Source organism: Gobio gobio (genome assembly GCF_949357685.1).
Source record: "Gobio gobio genome assembly, chromosome: 2".
Lineage (NCBI taxonomy): Eukaryota > Metazoa > Chordata > Actinopteri > Cypriniformes > Gobionidae > Gobio > Gobio gobio.
In genome coordinates, this window is record NC_137098.1 from 11,492,817 (window position 1) to 11,520,224 (window position 27,408).

Sequence of the window (27,408 nt, forward strand, 5' to 3'; positions counted from 1 at the left end):
CAGTTCCAGGAAGTGACATCATCTGCCTTTCAAGAAGTTGATGGTAGAAGACAAGTAAGTGTTCTCTTCTTTTAATGAATTTTCTTTGAGTTTATGTAATGTCTGAAAGACAGGGACACGCTCATTGTGTCAGCCCTGTTACCAGAAAAGCATACGTTAAAAAGTGATTTGTACATATTTAAAAATTTACATATATAACAACATTTAAGCCTCTCATTAAGGCACATAATGTGGTGTCATTACCTATACCTCATGGCTAGTAATGGCCGCCAATAACATTTTTCGTCAACCCTGTTACCGTCAACCCTGTTACCATTCCAGGATAACAGGGTTGACGAAAGTATGCTTTTTGGTGTCTTACCCATGTTGTATACCCAAGAAGGGTTAAATCAAGGGCAACTGGACTTGGTACTTCATTTGAAGATGTTTTGACTCTCATCCAAGGGGTTTCTTCAGTTCTAAATGACTGATGGGGAGTGCCAGGTATTTAACCCATGTGGGGTTGTCACCCCTGAGCCAACCCTTCTTGGATAACTATAACCTGGATGACTGAGAATTTTCATAGACGTACTTTTCTTACTAATAGTATTTACATAATATACATGTTTTTACAGTTTTCATCCTAAGGCTAAAATGTGTTGAGGTTACTGATCTATACTGATGCACACAAGTGCATTGGGTTTTATAAATGTGCTTTATAAACCAAAAGTCATTATTATTTTTATTATGAGAAGTCAATAAATAAACAAGGTTGCTGTTAAAGTGTTTTATGTATTTTTATTTGATTTGATTTTGTTAGGATGCCTCTTTCTGCAGCTGAGAAACAGCGCAGATACAGACAACGTAGAGATGCTGATCCTGAGAGACGAGAAGCATATTTAGAAAAAGAGAGGGCAAAATGGAGAAAGGACAGAGACACAGGGAAAAAGCGGTCAGTTAGTGAACTAAATGACAGAGAAAGGAGAGCCAAGCGGCGAAACTGGAGAGCAGCACAAGTGAAAAGCAGAACAGCCAAAGCAGCAAGTGCAGCAATCATAGATCAGTGCGTGACGCCACCTCTAAGTCCAGAACCAGGTGTAGAGCCAGCACCAGGGCCCTCAAGGTTAGAGTTAGAGTAAATAGAAGTTAAGGCTTTTATTCAATGTTTCAATTTTGTAAATTTCAATTTAAGGTGTGTGTGTGTGTGTGTGTGTGTGTGTGTGTGTGTGTGTGTGTGTGTGTGTGTGTGTGTGTGTGTGTGTGTGTGTGTGTGTGTTTGTTTGTGTGTGTGTGGGTGTGTGTGTGTGTGTGCGGGTGTGTGCATGCATCTCCCTATTTATTTATGATAATTTGATTGTCAGTACAAGTATTTCATTAATCAGTGCTTGATTGTGTTGCAGGCAACGTGATCAGGGGCGTTTAAGGTCAAAGAAGGAGAGAAAGAGGCTCCACCATGACCTGGGGAAATTGAGGCAAAGCCTGGAAAAAGAAAAACAAAAGACAAATAAGTACAAAAAAAGATACTTCCGCCTAAAATATAAAACAACATCCCCTTCTTCTAAAGTCAAACATCAATTGAGCACCGCAGCTGTGCAGTCGCAAGCTCGAAAAACCCTCAAATTTCATTCTGCACTGTTGAGGGACATAAAAAGCAAATATACAACTTCATATGATGAACGAGAGAGGCAGATTATCTCCAAATTGGTATCTGGGCAGATTGTGAAAAAGTACCGCATGCAGAAATATGGACAGAGTGCCATTGGTCTTCCAAGAAGAAGGTGGAAGACTTTAGATGGAAATGCACTTTCTTTCTCTCGTAAAGAAAAGCTCCGCATTCCAACACAAATAAAATCAAGTATCAGAGCCTTCTTTGACCGGGATGATGTCAGTCGGGTCACCACTGGGAGAAAACAGACAATAACGCGAAACAAAGTAAAAAAACAGAAGAGATTTCTTGTTGATACACTGTTAAACCTTCACAGAAAGTTTCTGTCTGAAAATGCAAACAGAGCTTTGTCCTACACTCTCTTTTGCAGACTTCGTCCCTTCTGGGTTGTACATCCAACCATTCAAGACAGAGATACTTGCATGTGCAAAATCCATGAGAACCTCGGCTTTGTGGTTGACAAGTTGAAGCAACTAAATTTTCTTCCCAACTCAAACCTTGAGAAGCTAATAGAGGAGGTATCTTGCAGCACCAGCAGTAAGGAGTGCATGTATGGAGAGTGTCCCAAATGCAAACTGAAAAGCTTCCCACTGGATACTGTTACCAATGCATCAATGCGTATAACATACACACAGTGGGTACTGGAGGAGAAAGAGAAGAACAGAATGCCACAAGAAAATGAGGCTGTGTCATTCAAAGTGACAGCAAAAAAACAAATCGAAAGCTCTTTAGAGGAACTCATTGAGCATTTCACGTGCCTGCTGCATAAGTTCAAGAAGCATGTGTTCAACATCAAGCAGCAGTTCTCATTCTCCAGAGAACTAAAGAGAAGTCTGTCCTCACATGAATGCATTATACATGTGGACTTCTCGGAAAACTACTCGTGCAAATACAGTGCTGAGATCCAGGCTGTACATTTCGGTGCCTCACACCAACAGGCAACAATGCACACAGGTGTGTTATATGTTGGTGACAATGCTAGCCCTCTCTGCTTCTGCACCATCTCTCAATCCAAGCAAAAAGGTCCCCCTGCAATCTGGCAACATCTTGAACCAGTACTGGACTACATACAAGCCCATCATCCATCTGTGTCTGTGGTCCACTTCTTCAGTGATGGCCCTTGTACTCAGTACAGGCAGAAAGGTAATTTCTTCCTGTTCAGTACTGAGTTGAGCAAGAGGGGCTTTGAGAGTGGCACCTGGAATTTCTTTGAAGCGAGCCACGGCAAGGGTGCTCCTGATGGTGTTGGGGGAGTGTTAAAAAGATTGGCAGATCAGCTTGTGAGTCAAGGGCGTGACATCCCTGATGCCATCACACTCTACCGAGCTCTACTGACCACTGGCACCACAGTGAAGCTCTTTTATGTGGAAACCGAGAATATTGTGGATGCATACCGTAACATTCCAGCAAACATCCCATCGGTCCCTGGGACAATGCGAATACACCAAGTGGTCACCAACAGAAAAGGCCACTTGATCTCCAGAGACGTCAGCTGTCTGTGTGCTACACTGAATAACCTGTCCTGCACATGTTTCAACACTCACCACTTCACCTTCCCTCCACTGTCAGCTACCTCAAGCACATCAGTCAGACCTCAACCAATCCAGTCAGAGGAGCACCTGACAGAAGAACTTCAGATCGACTGGAATGACGACCAGATTATCGGAAAATGGTGTGTCCTGACATATGACAAGGAGATCTACCCAGGAATCATCGTGGCAAAAGATGAAGGATATGCCCAAGTGAAGTGCATGCACATTGTTGGCCCGAATAGATATTTCTGGCCAGCCCGTGAGGACAGCATCTGGTATATACTTGATGACATTTTAAGATTGATTCCTGCTCCTCTTAATGTGACAGCACGGCACGTAGAAATACGGAAAGACATCTGGTCAAAACTTGTTGGGTAGGCAGACAGGAATGTTACATTGATCATTAGTGATCATTGACTTTTGTTTATTCTGTTAAGGCCAAACATGTTCAACAGTTAGCTTTTCCTTTACCGAGTCCTTTCCTTTACCGAGTGATCGTTAGTGGTTTTTGCTTTGGCCAAACATGTTCAATTGGTCATTTAATTGCAATGTAATGTTAATGTTTTAATAAAACAGTTGGTTTACATTTACATGCGCAGAATCATCATAATTTTTCATAATTTTTATGCTAAAATATCTCAGTAGAGCTGTTTACAAAATATGCTGATTAGTCATGTTGAATTAAAGGTTTATGAATGTCCAATTAAGACTCCATTACACCCATAACTGTAACTCTAACAAGCAGTATAACCAATACGGTAACTGTTGTCAACCCTGTTACTGATGTGTCAACCCTGTTACTTGTATAATATTCTAATATCATTTAAAAAATGAAAATAAAAATGTAATCAACTAATTGTAAATGTTTAGTAAGAGAGGCTAATAATCCACTCAAAATTGAATTGAGGCGTTTTATTTTTGTTTCCATACATTTTTCTTAAAACAGAAGATGCTGGGAGAGTGTAATTTGGAAATGAACGTATTCATCCACTAAACAAAATAAAACTTTCAATATTCTCAATTCACAAAAACTCTTAATGTAACAAGGGGGGGTTTATCTTTCACAGTATATCAGATTTGTTCTATATATGTATTTAAAACCTTTTCAAAAAGTAATTAATATGTCGGTAACAGGGTTGACGAAACACACACATTTACGTTGGTTTTATTAAAATAAAATAAAAAATAAGATAGCCTGAGATGGCACGGCACATTTTCCTGAGAGGTAAGGATCTACTTCATCCAAAAAGGGGCTTAAAGATTTTCAAAACAGTACTTTGAAAATCAAACATTCAAAGTGAGAAATGGCACGTTTTCGTATAATGACCCATATATATAAAAATATATAAAGACACACACATGCATGTATATACTGTATATATAATTTATCGTATAATTCTTTTTAATAAAAATTTTATAACATTTTTCTTAAATGTTTACATGCATGTGTGTGTTTGTATTTATATATTTTGTAAACAAACTTTTATTTTGGATTAATCACAATACACACACACACAACTGACGACTGCAGATAGGAGAACAGCGAGTCTCTGTAAAACCGTAGAGTGCAAACAGCAGTCCTGACAGGGAGATCAACTGTCAGGGGTTCACCTATTCAACACGCTGAACTATCAGCAACTCCTGCTGGTCTGACCTTTACAAGCATCGCATAGGATACAAAGCACACACAGCACACTAAAAACTGAGCACAGTAGTGATACTGAACAAGAGGTCTAAAGAGACAATGAGACAGTTGCCATTTAGGAGCAAGAGAAAGCACATCCTGCCAATAGCTCTTAAAAAAAAACCTTTGCATAGCACTTCTGATCAAACAAGGACAATGTTCAACTGCACTGTTTACTGAAAGCTTGGGTTGTTAACATGGGATTTGACAATTCCTTCCTTAGCAATAAGAACACAGGAAGAGCGACCAAAAAACCCCCCTCTCAACATGTACACTTTGATAAAATGTCATTCCAAACAAATAAATTGGACTCACTTTATATTAGGTGGCCTTAACAACTATGTACTAACATTTCAATTAATAATTTGATACAATGCACTTATTGTGTACATGCATAGTAACTTCACTTACATAAAAAAATAAGTACAATGAGGTGGGATACAGGTAAAGTTAGGGACAGGCGTGGGGTTATGGGTAAGTTTAATGGTAGGTAATCATATATTCTGAGAAAATTAACGTGTTTTTTGACTTTGGATGAATGTAAACCTATTGTAGGAGACCTCCAAAACAAAACGAGGAACCTTTAAAATAGCATGATGGGGTGCTTTAATATTAATTAAATATTGTAGTAGTACTCGATATTTTATTTAATACGCTTTATCTTTTTTTTTTCTTCTCTGATTTTCAAAATGATTTCTGCTCTATTGGATACTGGAATCTGGCCAGTTTGAAAGGCAACACACACTCGGCACATTTGAACTAATTCCAAGCTGACATTTGGAAAGGAACATCAATATGCAACTGGATATAAAATGTAATGGAATATTGCAACTCTAAAAAAAAGAAAAAACATATATCTGTGTGTTAATGTTTATCATCTAGGCTTAAAGAAAACAAGGCAGACAGCAGCAGAAAAAGAAAAACCTAAAATTATAGACATCTTGCATCACTCACTAAGACCCCCAACTCATTTAGCGTCAAAAGAATGCACAGCCATTATTTCCCACGGCAGCGAACACTTCAACGCTCGCGTCGCAGTGAAAACCCCCTTAAAGGCGAGCAAGAGGACACAGCCTGAGAGCTGTCCTTTCTGCTTCACTTCTTCAGCCCATAAAGCGTCCATAAACCACCTACAGCGGGGGTAAATAGACCCCCACCCCGGCCATCACAACACACTCACACATACACAAACAGCTCCCAGCGCTGACAACCAGGACAAATGATTCGTCCCCAAACACAACCCCATGTGCACCCTTCACTTCACCAGTTCATCTGGAATGAGAGTGCTGATAACAGCCACGACGGGTCGTCTGAGGCGCGCACTGGCACATTACATCTATTATTTATTAAGAGTTTATTAATATTTTGAATAAGCTTTTAATTATATTTTCAGTTTTTGTCATGGCCTTCTACATTTTTTAAATAACTTCATATTTTTATTTAAGTTTTAAATTACAATTAATTTAATTACATTTAAAGTTTCAGTTTTTCTTTTAACATTTATATTTTAGTTAATGTTTGTTTCAATTAATGAATGAATTTTAAATTGTTTTAGTTAACAATAATGACACTAAAATAAAAGCTCCCGGCACAGTTGAGGCTTGGACTCTTATTTTGATTTCTTCACTGTATTCGTCGTTAGTAAACATATAATCGCTTGCAAAATGTCACTTTGCACCTGTTTTCCAACTTTCGGACTAATATTTGCAACATGCTAATAAAAAAATTTTTTTTTACAACATGCTAAAATTCAAAAATCAATATCAGTGTTGTTATTGTCAACTAAATCTTTTATTGGTAATTGGGATAAAGCTAAAATAAAATGATAAAATACAATTTATCATATTTATAAATCTGAAATATTACCTTGGGAACTAAATGAAATAAGTTTAAGTACTAAAGTAATTAAAACTTAGACTAAAAAAAAAGACAAAAGTACAAAACAAAAATACTAAAACTTCAGCTAAAACTATTATTGGTAACTAGGAAAAAAAGGTCAAACAAAATAATAAAATGTAAAAATCTGAAATATTGCCTTGGGAGCTAACTGAAATAAGTTTTGGTACTAAAATAAAACTAAATGAAAATACAAAAATCTAAAAGTACTAAAACTTCAGCTAAAATTAAAATGAATACTGAAAATATTAAACACTATAATAGTATAAAAATAACACTAAAATAAGATCCACATCAGAGGTTCCATGACGGTTAACATGGTGCCTTAGAAGTCAGTAGGCAGCGAGGAAGCTTACTAGATTGGAAAAGGAATTTCTGATAGCACTTTTCTGATAACTCAGAAGCCTCTGAGGGTTCTTACCGTAGAAGATGGACGAAGGTGAGATCTCAGCCTTTGAATCCTCATACCTCCTGTGGTAGTTTAGGTCCCTAAAAATACACAATGCATTTAACTCATTAATATTCTATATGCAAAGTTGTATTTGGCTTAAGGGGAGGTTACACTAGATTTTGTGCTCCATTCACTTTAATTTCAAAAATATGAATGCGAGAAAATGAGTACATCTAGTCTTTCACTACATCATTTAAAGTTCACATTTGGTGAGCTTGAGATATTCTAAATTTGGCGAAAATCGAACATGGGCAAAACTCAATCCTGTTCTGCACAAGTTTAATGCAAAAGTACATAAACTATTAAACTTAAATTTCGGTTAAGAACAGCTGCATGAAGCAGTCATCTAAAGTAACCGGCTCTTTAGTCAGTCTACATTAGTTCTTCCCAAGCCTAACCTTTTTAAGACATTAAACAATGACGTAAACACCTCCACCGAGCATTACTGCAACATGGTGTACTCTGATTCACAATGACAACAGGATATGCACAGCTACACAAGAATTTGATACCTTATCTGACAAAGAAAAACATTCAAACGCTACTCAAAAAGTGCAGACACAGCCTGAACACAACACTGTTCATAGCCATATCTTGCATGTTGTTTACTCGGTTTAAAAAGAATGCTATAAAACAAACAAACAATTATTATATACACCATTGTCCAAAAATTTGGAATTGGTCATCTTTTTTCTGAGTCCTGTGCTCTATATCAACAATAGAGTAAAAACAGTAATATTGTGAAATATTACAATTTAAAAGAAGTGTTTTCTTTTTTAATATAATGGTTACACTTTATTTTACAGTTTAAATATTAGGGATGTCACGATCAGGTTTTTTGCCCTCGAGTCCGAGTCATTTGATTTTGAGTATCTACCGATACCGAGTCCCGATCCGATACTTCTATAATACAAAAAAAAGAATAAAGAAGAGCGAAAAAACAGATCCAGGATGTTTCTTATTTTTTATTTTATTCACCTTATTTAACCAATAGCGTCTCTGCAACAAAGTTATGTCATGCCGCACGCGTTGCTGTTTCTGTGTGGAGTCTAACTCTGTGCCACCACATAACTATAGATGTGTTAAAAAATAATGAGAATATATATGCATATATCCGAGTCCTGATCGGGAGGTAACGTCCGATTCCGATCGAGTCTGAAACCATGTGATCGGGCCTGATTTCCGATCACATGATCGGATCTGGACATCCCTAGTAAATATATATTTAAGTACTGAGTTATATTAATTAACTACATGTACTTACTATAGGGTAAGGGTAGGATTAGGGTTTGGTTGAGGGTTAGTTGCATGTAATTATGTAATTTACTGTTATTACTATGGTAAGTACATGTAACGTGTAACAAGGACACTGTAAAATAAAGTGTTACCAATATAATTTTAGAAATGTAATTTATTCCAGTGATGGTAAAGCAGTGATTTTCAGCATCATTAAGGCCTGTTCACACTCGGACGATTTCCGTGTGGGTTTATCGCCAACGTTTAACGCCTCGTGACTAAACAAAGGGTGCCAATGTGAGTGTGCACACCGATGCGCAAAACGGTGTAAAAGCGTAATTTTGTAAAAAAAAACCCACCTTGGGTTCGTTTTTTTTATTTTGACGCGGCGCGTTAAAAACTGGTCGACTAATGAGATCGGTGCTTTTGTTTACGTGCCTGGAGCTGCTGAGGTTACAGTAAACACGACTTGGTGGCGCTCAAGCACAAAACAGTCTTGCCAAGCACGCATTGATACGACGAAGAGGAAGTAAGTAGACAAAGAAGATGAGCTGCTAATGCTGCTTGCCAAAAATGGTTTTGACAAGCACGTAAATACCATAGACTGTAAAAAAATATGGACGTAGTGTCCGTGACGTCACCCATAGGATTCTCTCAGCTTTGAAGCGCAAAGTAGGGACGAGATGCAGCGCGTCATCACGCGTCACTCCCGGATAACAGAAAATGGGCAAAAAGGCGGGACGTGGGCGGAGCTGAAGTGACGCGATGACTAACAGACAGCAGATAAATGGCTATCCACCTGTCACTCGAAGTGGCCACGCCCTTAATTATGCAGAACTTTAAGGCTTTATATAATGTAAACGAATGAGTTTTTAAAAAATTCACCCCCTCACAGTTGTCATGAAGGGCAAAATAAGCCGTATAGACCAAAACAAACAATTTGTACCTGGCTGTAAACATGTTTTTTTTTCTGCTGTAAAGTTGGGCATTTTAACATGGGGCTCAATGAGATTCTGCTCCCTTCTGGAGCCTGTCCCTAGCGGCCAGTCGATGAATTTCAGTTTATGTCCACTTCCAAGGCTGCCGCTTGGTAAATACTGTCTCTCTTCTTCTTCTGTGTGACAAGCGAGTGTCAGAAGCGTAAAGCGGCGCAGCACCACCTTGTGTACTGGGAGTGCCATTTACGGAATTTGCACGTTCACTCTGCACATCGCCTGTGAAAATCACTTGGGTGTGAACACAAAGACGTGCCGAAAAACTTCTCGAAAAACACTGCCGATAAGCGCGAACGATAATCATCCCAGTGTGCACAGGCTTTTACTCCAGTATTCAGTGTCACGTGATCCTTCAGGAATCATTGTAATCTGATTTTTGTTGAAAACAGTTGTTACACTTTTGTGGAAACCATGATTTTTTCCCCCCAGGATTTTTTGATGGCTGGAACATTCAAAAGCATTTTTTTGAAATAGAAATCTTTTTTAACATTATGTCTTTACCGTCATTTCTAATCAAATTAAGGTGTCCTTGCTGAATAAAATTTTAGAAAAAAAGAGCCCACATTTTTAAACAGTATACAAAAATCGATAAAAAAAAAAAAATGAATTAAACCCTGCTTTTTCTTGTCAGTGATCTCCTTTCTGTGGCCTCTCTAACTAGTCATGCGCATTTCTTCTCTTGTAAATCACATTTATGTCACACTTCTGTAGTGACGTTTATCACCCAATGTGTCTTGCGTAAATGCAAATGTCTTGATGCTCTTGCTGATTGAGGATTACTTTAGTTCTTACCTGGAGAAGTTTGGTTCGGGCATGGATTGCATTTCTTTGTTGCTCAAGTTCTCCACCACAGGAGAGTCCAGATTGGCTGAGCTATTGCTGAGACGATCACTGCTTTCGTATCCAGATTCAGTGCGCTGGATTTTCCAGTTATCAGGCCGAATGGTGAGGTTGTTGATGCTTGTTTTAACCCTGTCCTGCTCTGGAGGCCCTCGACCCTCCGATTCCAGCGAGCTCCTGCTGCCCATGTCCTGCCTCTGCTCGTCCTCATAAATCGTCATTAAACTCTTGGGTTTGCGTTCTTCGCGTCGGCCCCATGCCAACTCTTCGCTCTCCTGATTATAGGTCTGTCTGCTAGAGTTGTGGGAGTTTTGATTATTATCGCTGTTTAGTACGCTGTCGACATTAAGTGCCTCTCGCATCGGCCTCCATGCCCGATTGGCTCGGCTGCGAGAGCCCTGACTGCTGTCCGTATCGTAGCCGTTGCCGACATCCAACCGTCGAGGGCGAGGCTCTACAGGGGGATGAAGCGGGACGCGAGGCTCTACACGGGGATGAAGCGGGACGCGAGGCTCTACACGGGGATGAAGTGGGACGCGAGGCTGAGGTTGAGTGCGTGGTTCGTGGTTGAAGTGAGTGGTCGTAACAGGCCAGCGCTCCGCTTTGGTCGGACCTCTGCCCTGACTGCTGTACAGCCGTGACTCCAGATGCTTGAAGCCGTTCTCAGGAGGCGACAGTGAGCGGGCGTAAGGCTTCTCAGGCGCGGAATCTGTGGATGAGATGCATAGTTACAACCTGCTTGATTCTGGGAAAAGTTACCCTGCGCTTCAATTGGCACTGAAGGTTCTCGCAGTGCGGTTGTCTTCAGTGGGGTCTCTAATATTTATTGTATAATGCACAGGTAATAGAGTTATCAGATGCATTAGAGTTAAGGCTCTAGAGTTTGTACTTCTGCGTCAGACCTGTGCCGTAGCTTCTACGCCATGGGCAACACGTCGATTTTCATTTATACTTCTGCGTCTTTGTCTGTGTCGATGTGCAGCTACAAATCCAGAGGGAGTATGTCAGACCAATCACAGCGCTTGCGGCCCGCGTAGAATTGACGCATTGTTACATTTTTGGAGAGGTGCACGTCAGGGTATGTCGTAGGCTACACGTGCAACACACAGCCTACGACGTAGCTACGGCGTACACTCGACGCAGAAGTATAAATTGGGCTTTAGGCACACTATTTTTTATTAATTTGGATCTATTAACATATTAAAAAATAAATCAACAAAGCAATTCATACATACGACTTGATTACATCTCTGCTATAAGGAGCATGTTTAAAAATAATTTGACCCCTGTCAGGGTGATACAATATCACATTGAAGAAAATTCTAAATTATAAAAAAAAAGTATTGTATTTATTTCACAGCTTAAGTCATGTAGTGCATCCAACATGCAGAAAAATGTAAAAACAAACAAACAAAAAATTATATCAGTGATTGGGTGTCAAGGTAAAAAAAAATATCAAAATATATTATATCATTTGAAATGTTAGTTCAGGTTGTTAAGATGTCATGTGGTGCGTCTCCCAAATTAATAATTCATGATATTTGACATTTTTTTATATTTTATTTAATATTATGGTAACACTTTACAATAAGGTTTCATTTGTTACCTTCAGTTAATGTATCAACTAACATGAACTAACTATGGTCAATACATTTGTTACAGTATTTATTAATCTTTTTTAAGGTTAGTTAATACAAATCCAGCTGTTTATTGCTTGTTCATATTAGTTCACAGTGCATTAACTAATGTTAACAAATACTACTTTTGTTTTTTAATAATGTATTTGTAAATGTTGAATATTAACAAAGATTAATAAATGCAGTAAAAGTGCAGTTCATTATTAGTTCGTTAACTAATGTAGTTAAATAATGTTAACTAATAAAAACCTTATTGTAAAGTGTTACCAAAATTATCAAATTTATTTGAAATACATGTAAAAACCTTTATTTTAAAACTGAATAATATACTTCAGTATTATAAGAAATGCCATTCTAAACTGTTCAGCACTTAAGACTTGTCAATCTTTCTAGGGGAGGGTGATATGACTAAAATCTTATATCATGATATGAGCCATTTTATCACAAAAAATTAATACTAGCCTAACCTTACTGAAGACAAGTAAACAGTCAGTGAAAATAAACTAATTACAAGCAATAGGACAAAACTACAATAGAACAAAATGGAAAACAAATGAAATAGACCTCCCTGATAAACTTTGAGCGCTAAATAAGAAATACTCCATAAATTGTATAAGGTAATTAAATGTACAAAAAACAACAACAATGCATAGCCTTCATTGTGTAAAGTAAATATGAATGTATTCTTATTAAATGTTAAAAAAAATTATTCAGTCAGAAGCAGTGAGTGATTACTTTGTCTTTTGTTATTGATTAAAATGAATGACACATACAGCTGCAGGTTTAGGCTGCTGTCACTTTAAAGGGGTCATGAACCCAGAAATCAAATTTCGCTTGAGCTTTTGACATATACAAGGTCATCATACCATAAGAATATCCTGTAAGTTTCAGAACTGAAAACTTCCTTGTTAGTCCAATAAAAGCTTCTATTGACACCAGGCCCAGCAAACAACAGGTTTGCAAGCTGTCAATCAAACAGCGAGAGTTTATCAGTGACGCGTTTATCAGTGACTCCCGTTTTATTCAATGAATCTCTTAACTATCACGTTTGCAGAGAGTTATACTTGGCTATTTCAAATGGAAAAACTTTAGCCAATGTGTTTACACTAAACTCTCATAGCAGACACGACCCTTAAAACACAGCATTCAAACCAGAGGGCTAAAATCAGGGCAGGAAATATGCCTTTTATTTATAAATTATGACCATTTTTGATGTAAAAAGCATCCTAACATTATAAGTGCACCCCAGGAAACATCACAAAACAACGCAGTTCATGACCCCTTTAAGAGCGAATGCACTGCACTGATAGACACACGCTTTTCTTCTCAACTGTTTACACTCACTTAAGATATAAATGACTGTGTTTGTGAGGATACTCGCAAAGACAGCATTTTGACACATAGGTGTGTGTAGTTGACCATTCAAGCTCAATAAGACGGCAAAAATAACTTGTTCAGTACTCACGCGCTGTATGAGAATCGGCTTCATGAGCGCACATCTCTCAAACAGCGCTCAAAAACAATATTAAAGGAGTTCTCTTTTGCTGCTTATTGCACGTCAATGGTTTAAAATCACTTGTTTTTATACAGCAATGCATAAAAATGCATGCAACAAAGCGATAGTCCAAAATTTCAACCGGTATATCGCCCACCCCTATTCATGACCAAACTGTATATAAACTGCATTTAGCTTTCCAAATAGGACCGATAAGTGCATTTTGCCACTGTGTGAATGTAGTCCTTGTTCACTCTCAAATTTTGCTGCGTTATTAAATTGTTCACTTACATTACACAAACAATTCACAGATGCTGCTTCCAGCCTTACAGGCCAGAATCATCCATCTCCGACATATGCGAGGTTGCACTAATAGCCTGGATGACCTTTTTTTTCCTTGTGAAGGTGGAAGAGTGACTCTCTTTGGGCAGAACAGTGCTGATATTGGCACTGTTAAATAGGCTGGCATAGAAATTCTGCGGAAGTGCAAATCCATACTGCTGTGGTGCCATTCCACATTGCCCAGTTCCTATATCGTTATGCAGAATGAGCTTTAAAAAACAGCATTGTCTTATTAGATATTAATGTAACTTTGACTTGCGGTCGTCACACACACTGAAAATGCTAATTAGCTGGCATAATGAATTCTCAAACAGCCGACACAGTTAACTTTCTCCAAGATGAAGGCAGTCTGGTCAGAGATCTACATGCTGAAGGCTAAAAAGCCATTAGTAAGCCATATACATACTTAAAAAGGGTAAAGCAAAGTCAAGCAGCTTGGCTTGCAAACCACAATTTTACTGCTCATGAGCAATAAAAGGAGATGGTAATGTTGGTCACATGACACTTGCACAATATGGTGAGCCAGTTTCACTGCACATGAGCAAATTACTTTGTGATGCCAATAAACTCATGTCTATAGGGCCTTGTTATGTGCACTGTCCAATGTACCATGTGTCGTAGATTTTCTCCTACACACCTGACTTGTGTGTCTCCTAATCGACGCCCCTAAACGTCTCCTGATCGACCCTTACAAATTTATCCTCTAGCGCGTCTCCTAATCAACGTCAGCCGACGTCTCGTCCCCAATGAACACTATCACTTGGCCAATAAGTTCTCTAGTGCTCCACTAACTTGCTGCGCAGCAATGAACCAGACAGACTCCAGCAATTGCCCTTGAAATGCTTTAATCAGCTGGGAAATCTCATAACAATCACAGAGAATCTCACCAGCAAAGAACAATACAGCAGTTTATATAGGATAGAGATACATAGCACAGTCAAAATAACATAATCTCACCATTTTCCTGTAATATGATTGGTTCAATTCGTGCAAAACAACATCCACACACTCCCTCTTGTTACTGGCAAAGAACATTTAGATATCAGAATCATTGGGTTAATAGTTTGTTGATTACTTAATATGTCATGGGGCTATTATATTTGGTTAACTGTCTAGCCAGTGCCTTAAAGTTTCCACTCTTTCTACGCACCAACCTTGGTAAATACTGTTGGTGCTTTTGTTCTCAAAAGTTAAATGTTAGGCCTGTAAGGAAAAAGAAATGTTAGTTATGGTTAGTCTTAAAATTGCCATCACACATGCTATAAAAGAAGTGTGCGCAACTGTAGTATACTAAAATTCTTAAAAGTAAATTTGCTTCTGCTTTATTTTAAGGTGTCTTTGTCACAGTCTAACTATACATTTAAGAACAGAGTAATAATAGACAACATGTACTTATATAATTAGAGTTGGGAGTTTAGTTGCATGTAATTATGCATAATTTACTCTTTTACTACAGTAATTACATGCAACAAGGACACTAAAATAAAGTGTTACTGTATATTTAGAAATACTTAGACAATATAACTTTAATGAAATGAAAGTTTACTTAAGTACATTTAAGTGGCCTTTTATGACTGTTTCTTAATACACTTTCCAAAAGTGTTATTAATAATATAATTTGTCAAATTAAAGTTCATTTCAAAACATTGTTTTAATACTCTTGTCGTGTTTTAAAAGCACACACTGAGTTTGATGCGCTGACTAACATACTAAAGCACATGTATTATAATGTATTATAGTCCTTGATTATAATTTTAACAGAAGTGTGTTATTTGATATTACATTTAAAAGTTAATACATTTGAAATTCACTGATTGCAACTTCATTACAAATGTGTAATATATTCAAAATACACTTAGCACAAGCTTAAACAGAAATTACAATAAAGTATATTTTAGCTACGCTTGGCAGTACACATTAACCACATATGACAATAGTCATAATCAGTAATTATGAAATGTACTTAAGTCCTAATTAGTCAAAAGTTCAACTAACTGCATCTAATATAAACTATAATTTATTTTCACATAATTGTAAATAACATGCAATTATGCGTTCAAAAACATATTCAGTTCACACTTAAGTATATTATTCCCATAATAAGTACGTATAAAAAAGTGCTAAAGTATCCCAAAAAATAAAAACTCTCACTCATGTTCAAAACCTGGCTTGCTTGCTTCTGTAGGACACAAAAGGAAAAATGTCAAAGAATGTACTAGTAGCTCTTTGGTTACACTTTAGTTTAGGGTCCAAGTCTCAGTATTAACTCTGCCATTGGCTTTCCGTGTTTTCACTGTTATATGGTAAGGGGGGCGGTATTATGCATCTTCTGAAAGAGTACAGAACACATGAAGAAGCAGAAACATGTGATAGCATATGGAAGCAGATGCATATGTAAAATAACGCGATCATCAGCATATAAATCAAAACTGCCTACTAATGTAACCAAATGAAGTGACTGTGAAGCTTTAGGGGTGTTGATGGACCATCTATGTTTTGATCATTGTTCTGAATCCGACTTTGACAAAAGCAAAATTTTCTCTGCTTTTTGCTCAAAATATTGCTTTTTTATGAAACTTACCCACATTCAAGTGTTAATAAAAAGAGAATGCATGAAGCTAGAATAAAGCAGGTTTATTTTTTGTTTGTTTAAAAGCAGAGGCTCTTTTCTTTCTTTTGATATATTGCATGTTAAGATATTCATACGACAAAATATTCTGGGGGGCATGAAACTTGTGAAAATGATCAAAAATGCTGCCAACTTTTGTCAAAAACACTGGCAGGGAAAGAGTTAGCCAGTTATAGTTAATAGCATGCATTATACTAGGATATTAGCTGTTTATTAGCACTTATAAAGCACATATTAATGCCTTATTCTGTATGACCATATACTACATACCTTAATCCTACCCAATACCTACTAGGCCTGTCGCAATAATCAATATATGGATATATCGCACAATATATGTACATGATAATGAATGTCACCAACATTTTACTCGATTGTGCTGTCATCTTGTATGTTTTCCGTGATGGAGGCGAAAGTGGTTCTTGGGCAGTTCCTTCATTCACAGAGCGGTTATCGACAGGTTAAAAAAGGTGCCATTTGAGGCGTTATAGTATTTTCCTGACAGTTACTGACAGTTTGAAAGAATAAGCCCAAATTGACTTGATTTCAAAGCCGCAATACCCTGTTCCGGTGCACATATAAATTTCAATGCAGAATGACGAGTGTTAAAGCCTTTTCACAAGGGAAAATGTTTATTTAAATTATTTTTTATTTTTATTTAGGATAATATATTTTTTACCCTAAATTTCCATGATCTAAAGAATTAAAAGGTTGTCATTTGAAAGTGTGTAGGTCTACTTGCATTATTATGTTGTTATATTACACTGTAAAAAAAAATTCAGGTCTCCAATTTAAATTTTTTCAGTTGGCCAAATTTAATATCTGTGAATTGATGCAATTTTGTTTCACTGAAATTCAATTTGGCCAACAATTTTTTTTAGATGTGATCGGTCACTAGAAAATTTTCAATTGGAGACCTGATTTTTTTGTTTTTTACAGTGTAGGATTATATATTCAGTGGCATAAAATAGTCTTAAAATGACAATAATATTGTTTATCGCAATTATTTCTGGGACGATATATCGCGAAACAAAAAGTAGTTATAGTGACAGGCCTAATACCAACACTTAACAACTACCGTACAAACTATTAATAAGCAGTAATTAGGAGTTTATTGAAGCAAAAGTCATAGTTAATAGTGAGAACTAGACCCTAAACTTAAGTGACCCACTCTTTTCCATGCAACGAAGCCAAGACAAACAACTGATGTCCTTACTTTTCAGCAAGCAATCTTTTCTAAAACAGACGACTTGATCTGATGAACATGTTTCATTAGAAAGGCTCCAGCAAAGCCGTCATGGCCCTTTGAGTGAGTATCACTGACCTCATCCAGCTTTAGTGTGGTTATGCAAGTGGAGCTTCTGTGCGGGTGATCCAGTGTGCGGTGCACAATCCGAATTCTTCAGCAAATTTGATACAATGTCTTGATATAGTCATTTTTGATTTAAAATCGGACTCAATGAGTATAAAACTACCTGGAAACTTAGTAGTGGAGGTGGAATTGCATTGCATGATCATGTGACATTCAGCATCAAACATACAGTAGCTGTCAGTCATCTGGTTTATTTTAAATAAAATAAAATTTTAAAAAGTTAATAAAAACATTAAAACATAAGAAAAATACTACATTACCATCTATTGAACTCTCCGTTTAGAGGTGCATGACAATATTCAAAATATAACTGCATCACCCAGGACAACCCCTTATTAATTTGAGCTGGAAAAAGAGCTGGTCGCTCAGCACAAGCTAGACTGAGGAACCGTTACAGAGATTACAATACTCAGCGTGAGGATGGAGCACACGTCAGAGGTAATCTGTGTTTTTAACACTTCTCACTGACCCCGGGTTACATAAGGACCAGCAGAGCACTGTGAGCTAGTTTATTCCACTCCAAAGCTCTGCTAAAAGCTCTGTGTAACTACCACACATCTGTGCTTCTCTACGGAGGACTGAGAAGATATTTAAAGAGAACCCATTATTCTTTTTTTTTTACATTTTCAACATTCTTTAGTGTGTAATGTTGCTGTTTGAGCATGAAAAATGTCTGAGCACAGTGTCGCTCCAACGGGAGTTATTCTCTTTATCAGTAAACACGGTTTCTGAACTCCCTGAAATGATTAATTCTAGTCTTTTCATTGTAGTTTTCTTACGGGAACAAACGCCTCACAATATTCCTCATTTAATAATTCTCGCCCAAGGCAAACACATAATAAAGGGGTGAGATCTGGTTGAGTTGCGTTAGTAGTGAGTTGAAACTCGCGGCTCTGGTAAGGGGCGTGACATTTCCCAAACACGCTTGAAGCAGTTGACCAAACACAACACACTGGTCCAGCTGACCAATCAGAGCACATTGAGCTTTTCAGAAGGAGGGGCTTAACTGAGTTTTTGGGGCGTTTTTCACATTTCGTTTTATCGTTTTCGAATCCATTCAGCCGATCTCCGGGTCTGGCGGTAGCACTTTTAGCATAGCTTAGCATAGATCATTGAATCTGATTAGACCGTTAGCAACTCGCTCAAAAAATGACCAAAGAGTTTCGATATTTTTCCTATTTAAAACTTGACTCTTCTGCAGTTACATTGTGTACTATGACCGACGGCAAATTCAAAGTTGCTATTTTCTAGGCCGATGTGGTTAGGAACTATACTCTCATTCCTGCGTAATAATCAAGGAACTTTGCTGCCGTACCATGGGTGCAGCGGCGCAATGATATTACGCAGCGCCTGAAAATAGTCCCCAGCACGCTCCTTTTGCAAGCAGGTTGTCACGGTGCTTAATATCATCCAAGGTGAGAGTATAGTTCCTAGCCATATCGGCCTAGAAAATTGCAACTTAGTACACGATGTAACTACAGAAGAGTCAAGTTTTACATAGGAAAAATATCGAAACTCTTTGGTCATTTTTTTTTAGCGAAATGCTAACGGTCTGATCAGATAAGCTATGCTAAAAGTGCTACCACCAGACCCTGAGATCGTCTGAATGGATTTAAAAACGGTAAAAATCAACTGTTTAACTCTAGGGGAGTTGGAAAATAAGCCTATTCTCAAAAAAAGTGGAGTGTTCCTTTAAGGCCCCGATATACTTCAAGCGACATCGAAAAACTGATGTGACGTCATTTCGAACAAAATCAGGCCAAAACGAACTTTGTTTGGAGTTAAAAGCGGCGTACTATATATTTCCCGAAAAGTTTGCTACGTCTGTTAAACACCTTTGTACTACCATTGGTCCGTGGTGATTACATAATAGGTAGGTGTTCGCGGAGGCTCCGCCTTCTTTCGCACTGAAATCTTTTCCAGTTAATTTCTCCTCACGAGTCAGTCGAAGTCAGATGGCCGTGAGTGAAAACATGAACACACTGGAGAGGCATTTCATGGTAGAAAATGAAGTTGTAGTTCTGATGAAACGAGACACTGACACTGTTTTTCATGTTTAATATGGTAAAGATGCTTGGTTAAGCAATATTTTATAAAGTGCTATGTAAATAAACTTGACGTGACTTTACAAGAGAGCTTGTACAAACATATCCACATTGCGATGATCAGATGCTTTTCTTTTCGCTTTATAAAAAAATTATTGCTGTTTTCTCAATTTGGTTGTGCGTTTATTTTGTTATTGAGAGAAAAGCACACAGCACATATTTACATATCTAAACGCTGCTCTCAGCAGAGTGGGCGGTGTTGGATGTTTGCTATCAGTATTTTGCTGGTCACATATTTCAAACTTTATTTTACCCCTCGCCATGAGTATAAAGTATATATACTTTACTGACAGACTGGGAAGAGAGGTGTTGCAACAATGTCTGGCGTTTTCTTAGAATATTTTTACCCAAAAGAGTCAAAATGTAACATTCTTACCCCTGTGCCTCAGTGTTTCTTGTCTTGTCTGTGACCGGTCCGAGTCCTTCTTGATAAGATTGATAGGACGGCCTTCTTTCGGCAGCTCCCTCAAAATCTCTCTAAATCGACTCTTTGGATCCAAGTTCATCTTCACTGTAAGACAAACAACACGGATATGATTAAATGCAGGACTTTCACTAGACATGTAATTCTACACATTTAAGCAATAAGTGCTGTTCCAGCAAAATCCTGCTAAATGAGGTTTCTACTGGAGGTCCCACCGAGGTATTAACTCCTTAACGTTCATGAGCACGTGCACGGGTTGAAGCGCTATTTTTAGCACGAGTGTAATGTTTGTTAATAGATTTAACGCAAAAAAACATCATTAATCTTGACAAACTATATATCATTCTAAAGGTCTAAACCTCAAGCATCGAGGACAGACCACTGTTTTTCAATGAAAAGCTTATAACGGCTGTATTTTTGCATGAATGTAAGCAATACACATCAAATCAAGCATAATTAAAAACAGAGCACCTACCTTTAATGTCCTAATTACGAGCCACACACGCATCCTCTGCTAAAAATTCCAGAATGAATGGAAAGGTGAAGGTCCACTGAATAACATCCCATAGAGCATTTTAATCCAACGAAACAATAACGGTGTAATATTGATGGTTAATCCTTTGTTTACATCGCATTTCCGCGGAGCGAAGTATCATACTAGACTGTTATGCAATAAAATAATGCACCAAAAACAGTCTCCCGGTAGCATAAAGTGGCATGGGTTTATACCTTAGAATGTTACGAACAAAATACAACTAACCCCACTCAAAAACATGCAAAGATAGCCGCGATATAGTCAAAAATATCCAACCATGGCACTCGTTTTATCTGATGTCATGACGTGCTCATCCAATGATAATGTCTGTTTATCTGGAGCCAATAAAAGCATTGAATCGTCATGACTGACAGAAAATGTAGCCAATGAGCACACGATTCCAACGAGATCTTGCATGTGTATATTTGTCACATGGGCGTGAATATTTATTCATTTGAATGTGCCAATGTGGCGCAATCTCCCCACGAGATGCAGCGAGTTTGACACCCCCCACTGACAGCATAAAGCTAACGGGCTAGTAAACAAACAGACGGTCTCTTTGTAGTAACTGTTTGCTAATCTTACTAACTGGACGGAATGTATTATCCAATGGATCGTCAAAAGAAGTTTTTATTGTGTTGAAGATGCTTTATTTGAGCTCACTCGAAGCAGCGGTGTGGAAAACCATTGAGAAGAGTGAACACAGCGATGACGGTGCTTGTTGACAGAGCTGATCCAATAACACACCGGTGAGTTGCTATGTGTAGTTGTTTATGTATATTGAGAATGTGTGTGAGAATGTATTTATTTTATTGTTTCTGTGTGTTAGAAAAAATGCAATATACCAGTATGCATTATACATATGCTGATATTTTGCATTTTTCCTAGCACACATGGGGAAAAAGTATATATAATTTTTCCCCATGTGTATGTAAATAAAACATATATATATATAACACATGTAATTGTTTATATATATATATATATATATATATATATATATATATATATATATATATATATATATATATATATATATATATATATATTGAGACTGTATTTATTTTATGTTTTTCCTGTGTGCTAGAAAAATTACAATATACCAGTATGCATTATACATATGCTGATATTTTGCATTTTTCCTAGCACACATGGGGAAAAAGTATATATAATTTTTCCCCATGTGTGTGTAAATAAAACATATATATATATAACACCAGTAATTGTTTTTATATATATATATATATATATATATATATATATATATATATATATATATATATATATATATATATATATATATATTGAGACTGTATTTATTTTATGTTTTTCCTGTGTGCTAGAAAAATTACAATATACCAGTATAGATTATACATATACTGATATTTAGCATTTTTTCTAGCACACACAGACGGCCGACCATCTGTGTGATTGTTGAATGCTCACTGTATCACCGGCCATTATATTGATTGTAGGACTGTGTGCGAATGTATGGGCCGCCGTCAATATGAATGCTCACTGTATAGCCGGCCGTTAGATTGATGCTTGGGCTGTGTGAGAATGTATAGGTGGCCGTCAATATGAATGCTGTCTAACCGACTGCCCATCAGTTTCATTGTTCATGGGATGGCCTGTAATTAGAGTGAATGATGACAGTGTGATTGTTGATTGAATGGGCAAACTATACAGAAATAGGACATGCAGTGCTAATTCTCTTTCCTTTCCTTGCCATTCTACAGGCATCAGGTTGAGTCTTCAGATGAGCTATGGCATCCAAGCACCAGCCAACCAGCAGAAAAGAGAAGAACGCTTTCAGATTCTTCAAGATCTGCACTTGCTGTTGTAGACCTGAATCCGCCAGTAAAAGGCCAGTAAATGTTTTTTTTTTTACATTTGCAAATTGTGTGTGTTTTTATAGCTATATATTTATATTATATTGTTATTTATATTACTAGTTATATTTATAGTTATTATACTTATATTACTTGTTGTATTTTCAGATGCAAAGAAGTTTAGCTCTTTTTTTATTAATATTTCATTTTTATTATATTTTTATAAGTTCTGTTGTACAAATAAATCACTAATACAAAGTCTTATGGTTCTGCCTATTATTTTATAGTTGAAAAAGCATTCAAGCATCATATATGATGGCTAAAACAGCTTGCAGTACACTTCATAACATTAGGTTATCAAGTCTCCTGTAGGTTTCTTGGCACCTGGACATATTCTTAGAAAAAAGCATGCAGGAACCCCATTTTTCATGATATCTTCGTCAAATTTTAAATATAAACTGATGAGACTTGTGCCTTTCAATTCATTAACTAACTGGATTCCTCCAGGCTTATTTTCATATATTTTTACATCAAATAATAAAGTGTTCATTGTAGCACAAATCATCTTCAAGACACTTCAACTTCTATAACTGTTTGTCTTTCTAAGTTTTTTCTACTTTAATGTTTGGGTAATAAACTCTAAAGTGTCTTCTTTTTAAAGATGTCTAAATTGTGCATGTAGTGCAAATTGTTCAGCAACTGCAATTGTTTTAGTTGGGAGATGTCATTTCTGGGGATGTGCCTCAAGCAGGCGGAGGGAGAAATGGAACAGACATAGTCTTGGAAAAAAGCTTGCAGGAACCACATTTTTCATTATATCTTCCTCAAACTTGAAATATAAACTGATAAGTCGTGTGGCTTTCAATCCATAACTGAACTGGATTCCTCCAGGTCTATTTTCATATATTTTTACATGAAATAATACAACATTCTGTGTAGTGCAAATAATTTTTGAGGCATTTCAACTATTATAATTTTTTATCTGTTTGAGAATTATCAACTCTGATTGCTTTTTAGTAGAGTCCCAAGTGTCTTCTTTCCAAAGATACCTTAATTGTGCCTGTAGCACACTGTTCTCAGGAGCTATAATTGTTTTAATTCAGGTAGGTCGTTTTCAGCTGTGAGCCCCAAAGTGGGGTTGCAGTTTAACAGGTTAAAAACTATATAGCTTGGATTCATTAGCTTTACTATAAATGATCATAGAAAAAGTGCTAGATTTAGACCTTGATATATACAGGAATTCTGAAATGTTAATGCAGCCATTAAAAAAAACTGTCAAGTATGTTTTATGGGTCAGCTGTAAAATCCATATGCAGCACCCTTCAAATAAAGCATTAGAGTACACTTGAAGTTAAGGATCATTGGGATTGGTAGGAGAAAGTGTGGCCTCTGCACTCTTTAAATATACCCCTGAGGTTTCTGCGAAGGACAGTAGAGCCTTAACGGCAATCAATGTGTGTGTGTTTCAGGTTTTTTTTTTTTTTTGCTGTGCTGGAGGAAAAAAGCAGTGAAGTGTTACAAGAAAGCAAAAGAGTGTGAGAGAGAGACAGATAACAAAAAGAGAAAGGACATTTCTTGCCCTCAAACACACTGCAGTCACATAACGGTCTCTTAGCGAGGGGTTACTAGGTCCAGCTGAGAAAACATCATGCTATCAGTGATCACATCTTACATTCCAAAACATACTTAAAAGATACAGATCTCCTTTTGAACTTTGTAAAGTTTACACTTACTGTGGCCCCAAGAGGTACTTGGACATCTAAGCCACATTAAAACGAGGCAAAACACTGTTGTTGCTTTTGCTCCTCTTTTTCATGTTGCTTGGGATAAAAAAAAGTGTCTGAATGCGTCTACTAAATGCATAAATGTAAAACAAAACAAAAAAACAAAGCCAAACAAAATGTAAAAAGACAAACAAAAACAAAGCCAAACAAAGCTAAACAAAACAGTCAAACAAAGGCAAAAAACAAAAAAACGCTGTATATTATGACTATTTTTGCATTTGCTCCTCATTTTCATGTTGCTTAGGATAAAAAGAGTCTGAAAGAGTCTACTAATTGCAATGTAAAACAAAAACGAAGCCAAAAACAAAATGATGTATATTATGAATATTGTTGCTTTCATTTATCTTTTTCATGTTGCTTAGGATAAAAAAAGAGTCTGAATGCGTATACTAAATGCATAACTGTAAAGCGAAACGAAAAAAAAACAAAGCCAAACCAAAATGTAAAGCAAAACAAAATCGAAGCAAAAAAAAGCTAAACAAAACAGTCAAACAAAGCCAAAAACAAAATTCTGTATATTACGAATATTGTTGCTTTTATTCCTCTTTTTCATGTTGCTTAGGATAAAAAAAGCGTCTGAATGCATCTACTAAAATCAAATGCATAAATGTAAAACAAAACAAAAAAAACAAAGCCAAACAAAGCAAAAGGCAAAAACAAAATTCAGTATATTATGAATATTGTTGCTTTTATTCCTCTTTTTCATGTTGCTTAGGATAAAAAGCGTCTAAATATGTCTACTAAATGCATAAATGTAAAACAAAAACAAAGCCAAACAAAATATAAAAATAAAAACAAAGCCAAACAAAGCTAAACAAAACAGTCAAACAAAGGCAAAATACAAGACGCTGTATATTACGAATATTTTTGCTCCTCTTTTTCATGTTGCTTAGGATAAAAAGAGTCTGAATGCGTCTACTAAATGCAAATATTTAAAACAAAACAAAAAAACAAACCCAAACAAAATGTAAAAAACTAAAACAAAGCTAAACAAAACAGTCAAACAAAGGCACAAACAAAAAAACGCTGAATATTACAAATATCTTTGTGTTTGCTCCTCTTTTTCATGTTGCTTAAGATAGAGAGTCTGAATACGTATACTAAATGCATAAATGTAAATCAAAACAAAAAAACAAAACCAAACAAAGCTAAACAAAACAGTCAAACAAAGCAAAGAAACAAAACTCTCTATATTATGATCATTGTTGCTTTTAATTCCTCTTTTTCATGTTTCATGTTTACAAAGCCAAAACAAACTAAGCAAACTAACCAAAGCAAACCCCCGAAAAACCAAATAGAAAACCAAATGGCTTAGAGAAAACTATTTGATATTGTTTTTTCATCAAATGCAGTTCATGCATGTACGATTTAGGAATAAATACTTTATATTTTAGATTCAGACGGCCTATAAACACTTTCGAAACAAATGTAAACATCCATAAAATAAACGTGGCACAAACTGGCACAAAGTTACTGTCGCATTCTATTAAAACTTTGTTCGAATTGCAGCTGTGCACCTGAATCGCTGAGGACTACAATAAGACTCATTTTGCACGACTTTATAAGCTAGGCCTACTTCCCCAAGCTAAAGGGAATATTTTCACTGCCTAGGGACAGAAAGCCATTACAAAGTTGATCTAAGAGCTTTTAGTGGAGAGGAAACTTCAGCAATAAAAAGAGAGAAGCATCAAGCCATTATGGTTTGTAATAAGAGTGGAATGTGGGCTACTGGAGTACGAGGCGATACGTCTCCCCGCAGGTCTTTCTTGTCTGTCTTTGTTGAAACATCCTGTCCTTCTCTCTCTGATCCTCTGGGTATTAAAACACTCTGCAGGGGAACAGTGTTGCCTCAAACAGAGAGCATTTTGACCACTGCACCGTTCATGAAAAAAACATGAGGTTTGAGATGGCGGAAGCAGGTAAATCCAGGTAACAGAAATTCTTGAGTATTTTGGGTCTTTTGTTTTAAGGGCACAACCTTGAGTAGGGACATTTGTTCTTGCCTTTTATGTTGTAACTAGGGCTGCACAATAAATCAAATTACAATAGAAATCGTGATATTATCTTTTGAGGTTTTAACAAACATGCGACTTGTAATTAGCCTGTTAACTGTCCGTTTTTGTTTTTTTTTCCCGGTCACATATTTTAGTAATCATCAAGGCTTGACATTACCCCCGCCAAATGCGCGTGGATTTCAGCAGTGGGGTGTAATGCAGTCACTCCTACTAGCCACGTTGGAGGGTTGAATTTCATAGGCTATATAATATATACATTTTTCAAATGAAGTCTTTTAAAAGAGCATCTGCAATAATAAACAATGTTGTGTTGTCTAAAATATACATTTTTCAATATATATCGATACTGAAATATCTGAAACGCTTCCAATGCTAATTTTCCGCAGAATAGACACAATACCAGCTGCGCTTTCTCTCTCTTTCTCATCTCTACAACAGCGAGTTGACACACAAACCCGCCTCCCCTCACTCACTCGTCTCATTTGCTCCGGATGAATATTGTTGGTGTTACAAGGCTTGAATTTCGGTGTGGGATTAAGTGTAATGTGCATAACTTTACCAGGGTTTTTCCTGGGTCAAAAATGGTCTTCGGTGGTGGCTGACAGACATGGTCATCCATACACACACACGCACGCACGCACAGTAAAAAAGTACCCTACCCACGTGATCTGCAAGCGCAATACTGACAATACATTTTAAATAAATTCAAAGAAAGTTTGTAACTTTTGCTTATCTTATTTTGATCCCACATGAAAAAATACTGTAGTATATTATAGTAAAATTACTCTAGTAAATACTATAGTGTTTTTGAACCGTACTATAGTAAATATACTACAGTAAATTAACAAAGTGTAGTAAATACTATAATATACTATAATATAGCCTACTATAGTATTTTTTCATGTGGGATACCTTGATGTTTGTTTTTGTTCCTCATTTTTACACTATTTACTGATAAT

The 27,408-nt window shown here is 36.8% G+C and overlaps 1 protein-coding gene across 2 annotated transcripts in view; it reads right to left on the reverse strand.

Moving 5' to 3' along the window:
• Nucleotides 1-27,408, reverse strand: part of usp53a (ubiquitin specific peptidase 53a) — an 87,418-nt gene that overhangs the window by 14,140 nt on the left and 45,870 nt on the right. For both annotated transcript variants that reach the window (XM_079809478.1, XM_079809477.1), the window contains exons 13-15: nucleotides 20,236-20,370; nucleotides 10,232-10,988; nucleotides 7,179-7,246 (exon numbers count right to left, since the gene is read on the reverse strand). In XM_079809478.1, coding sequence (XP_079665604.1) covers nucleotides 7,179-7,246; nucleotides 10,232-10,988; nucleotides 20,236-20,370 — 960 coding nt within the window. The remainder of the gene's footprint in view (nucleotides 1-7,178; nucleotides 7,247-10,231; nucleotides 10,989-20,235; nucleotides 20,371-27,408) is intronic.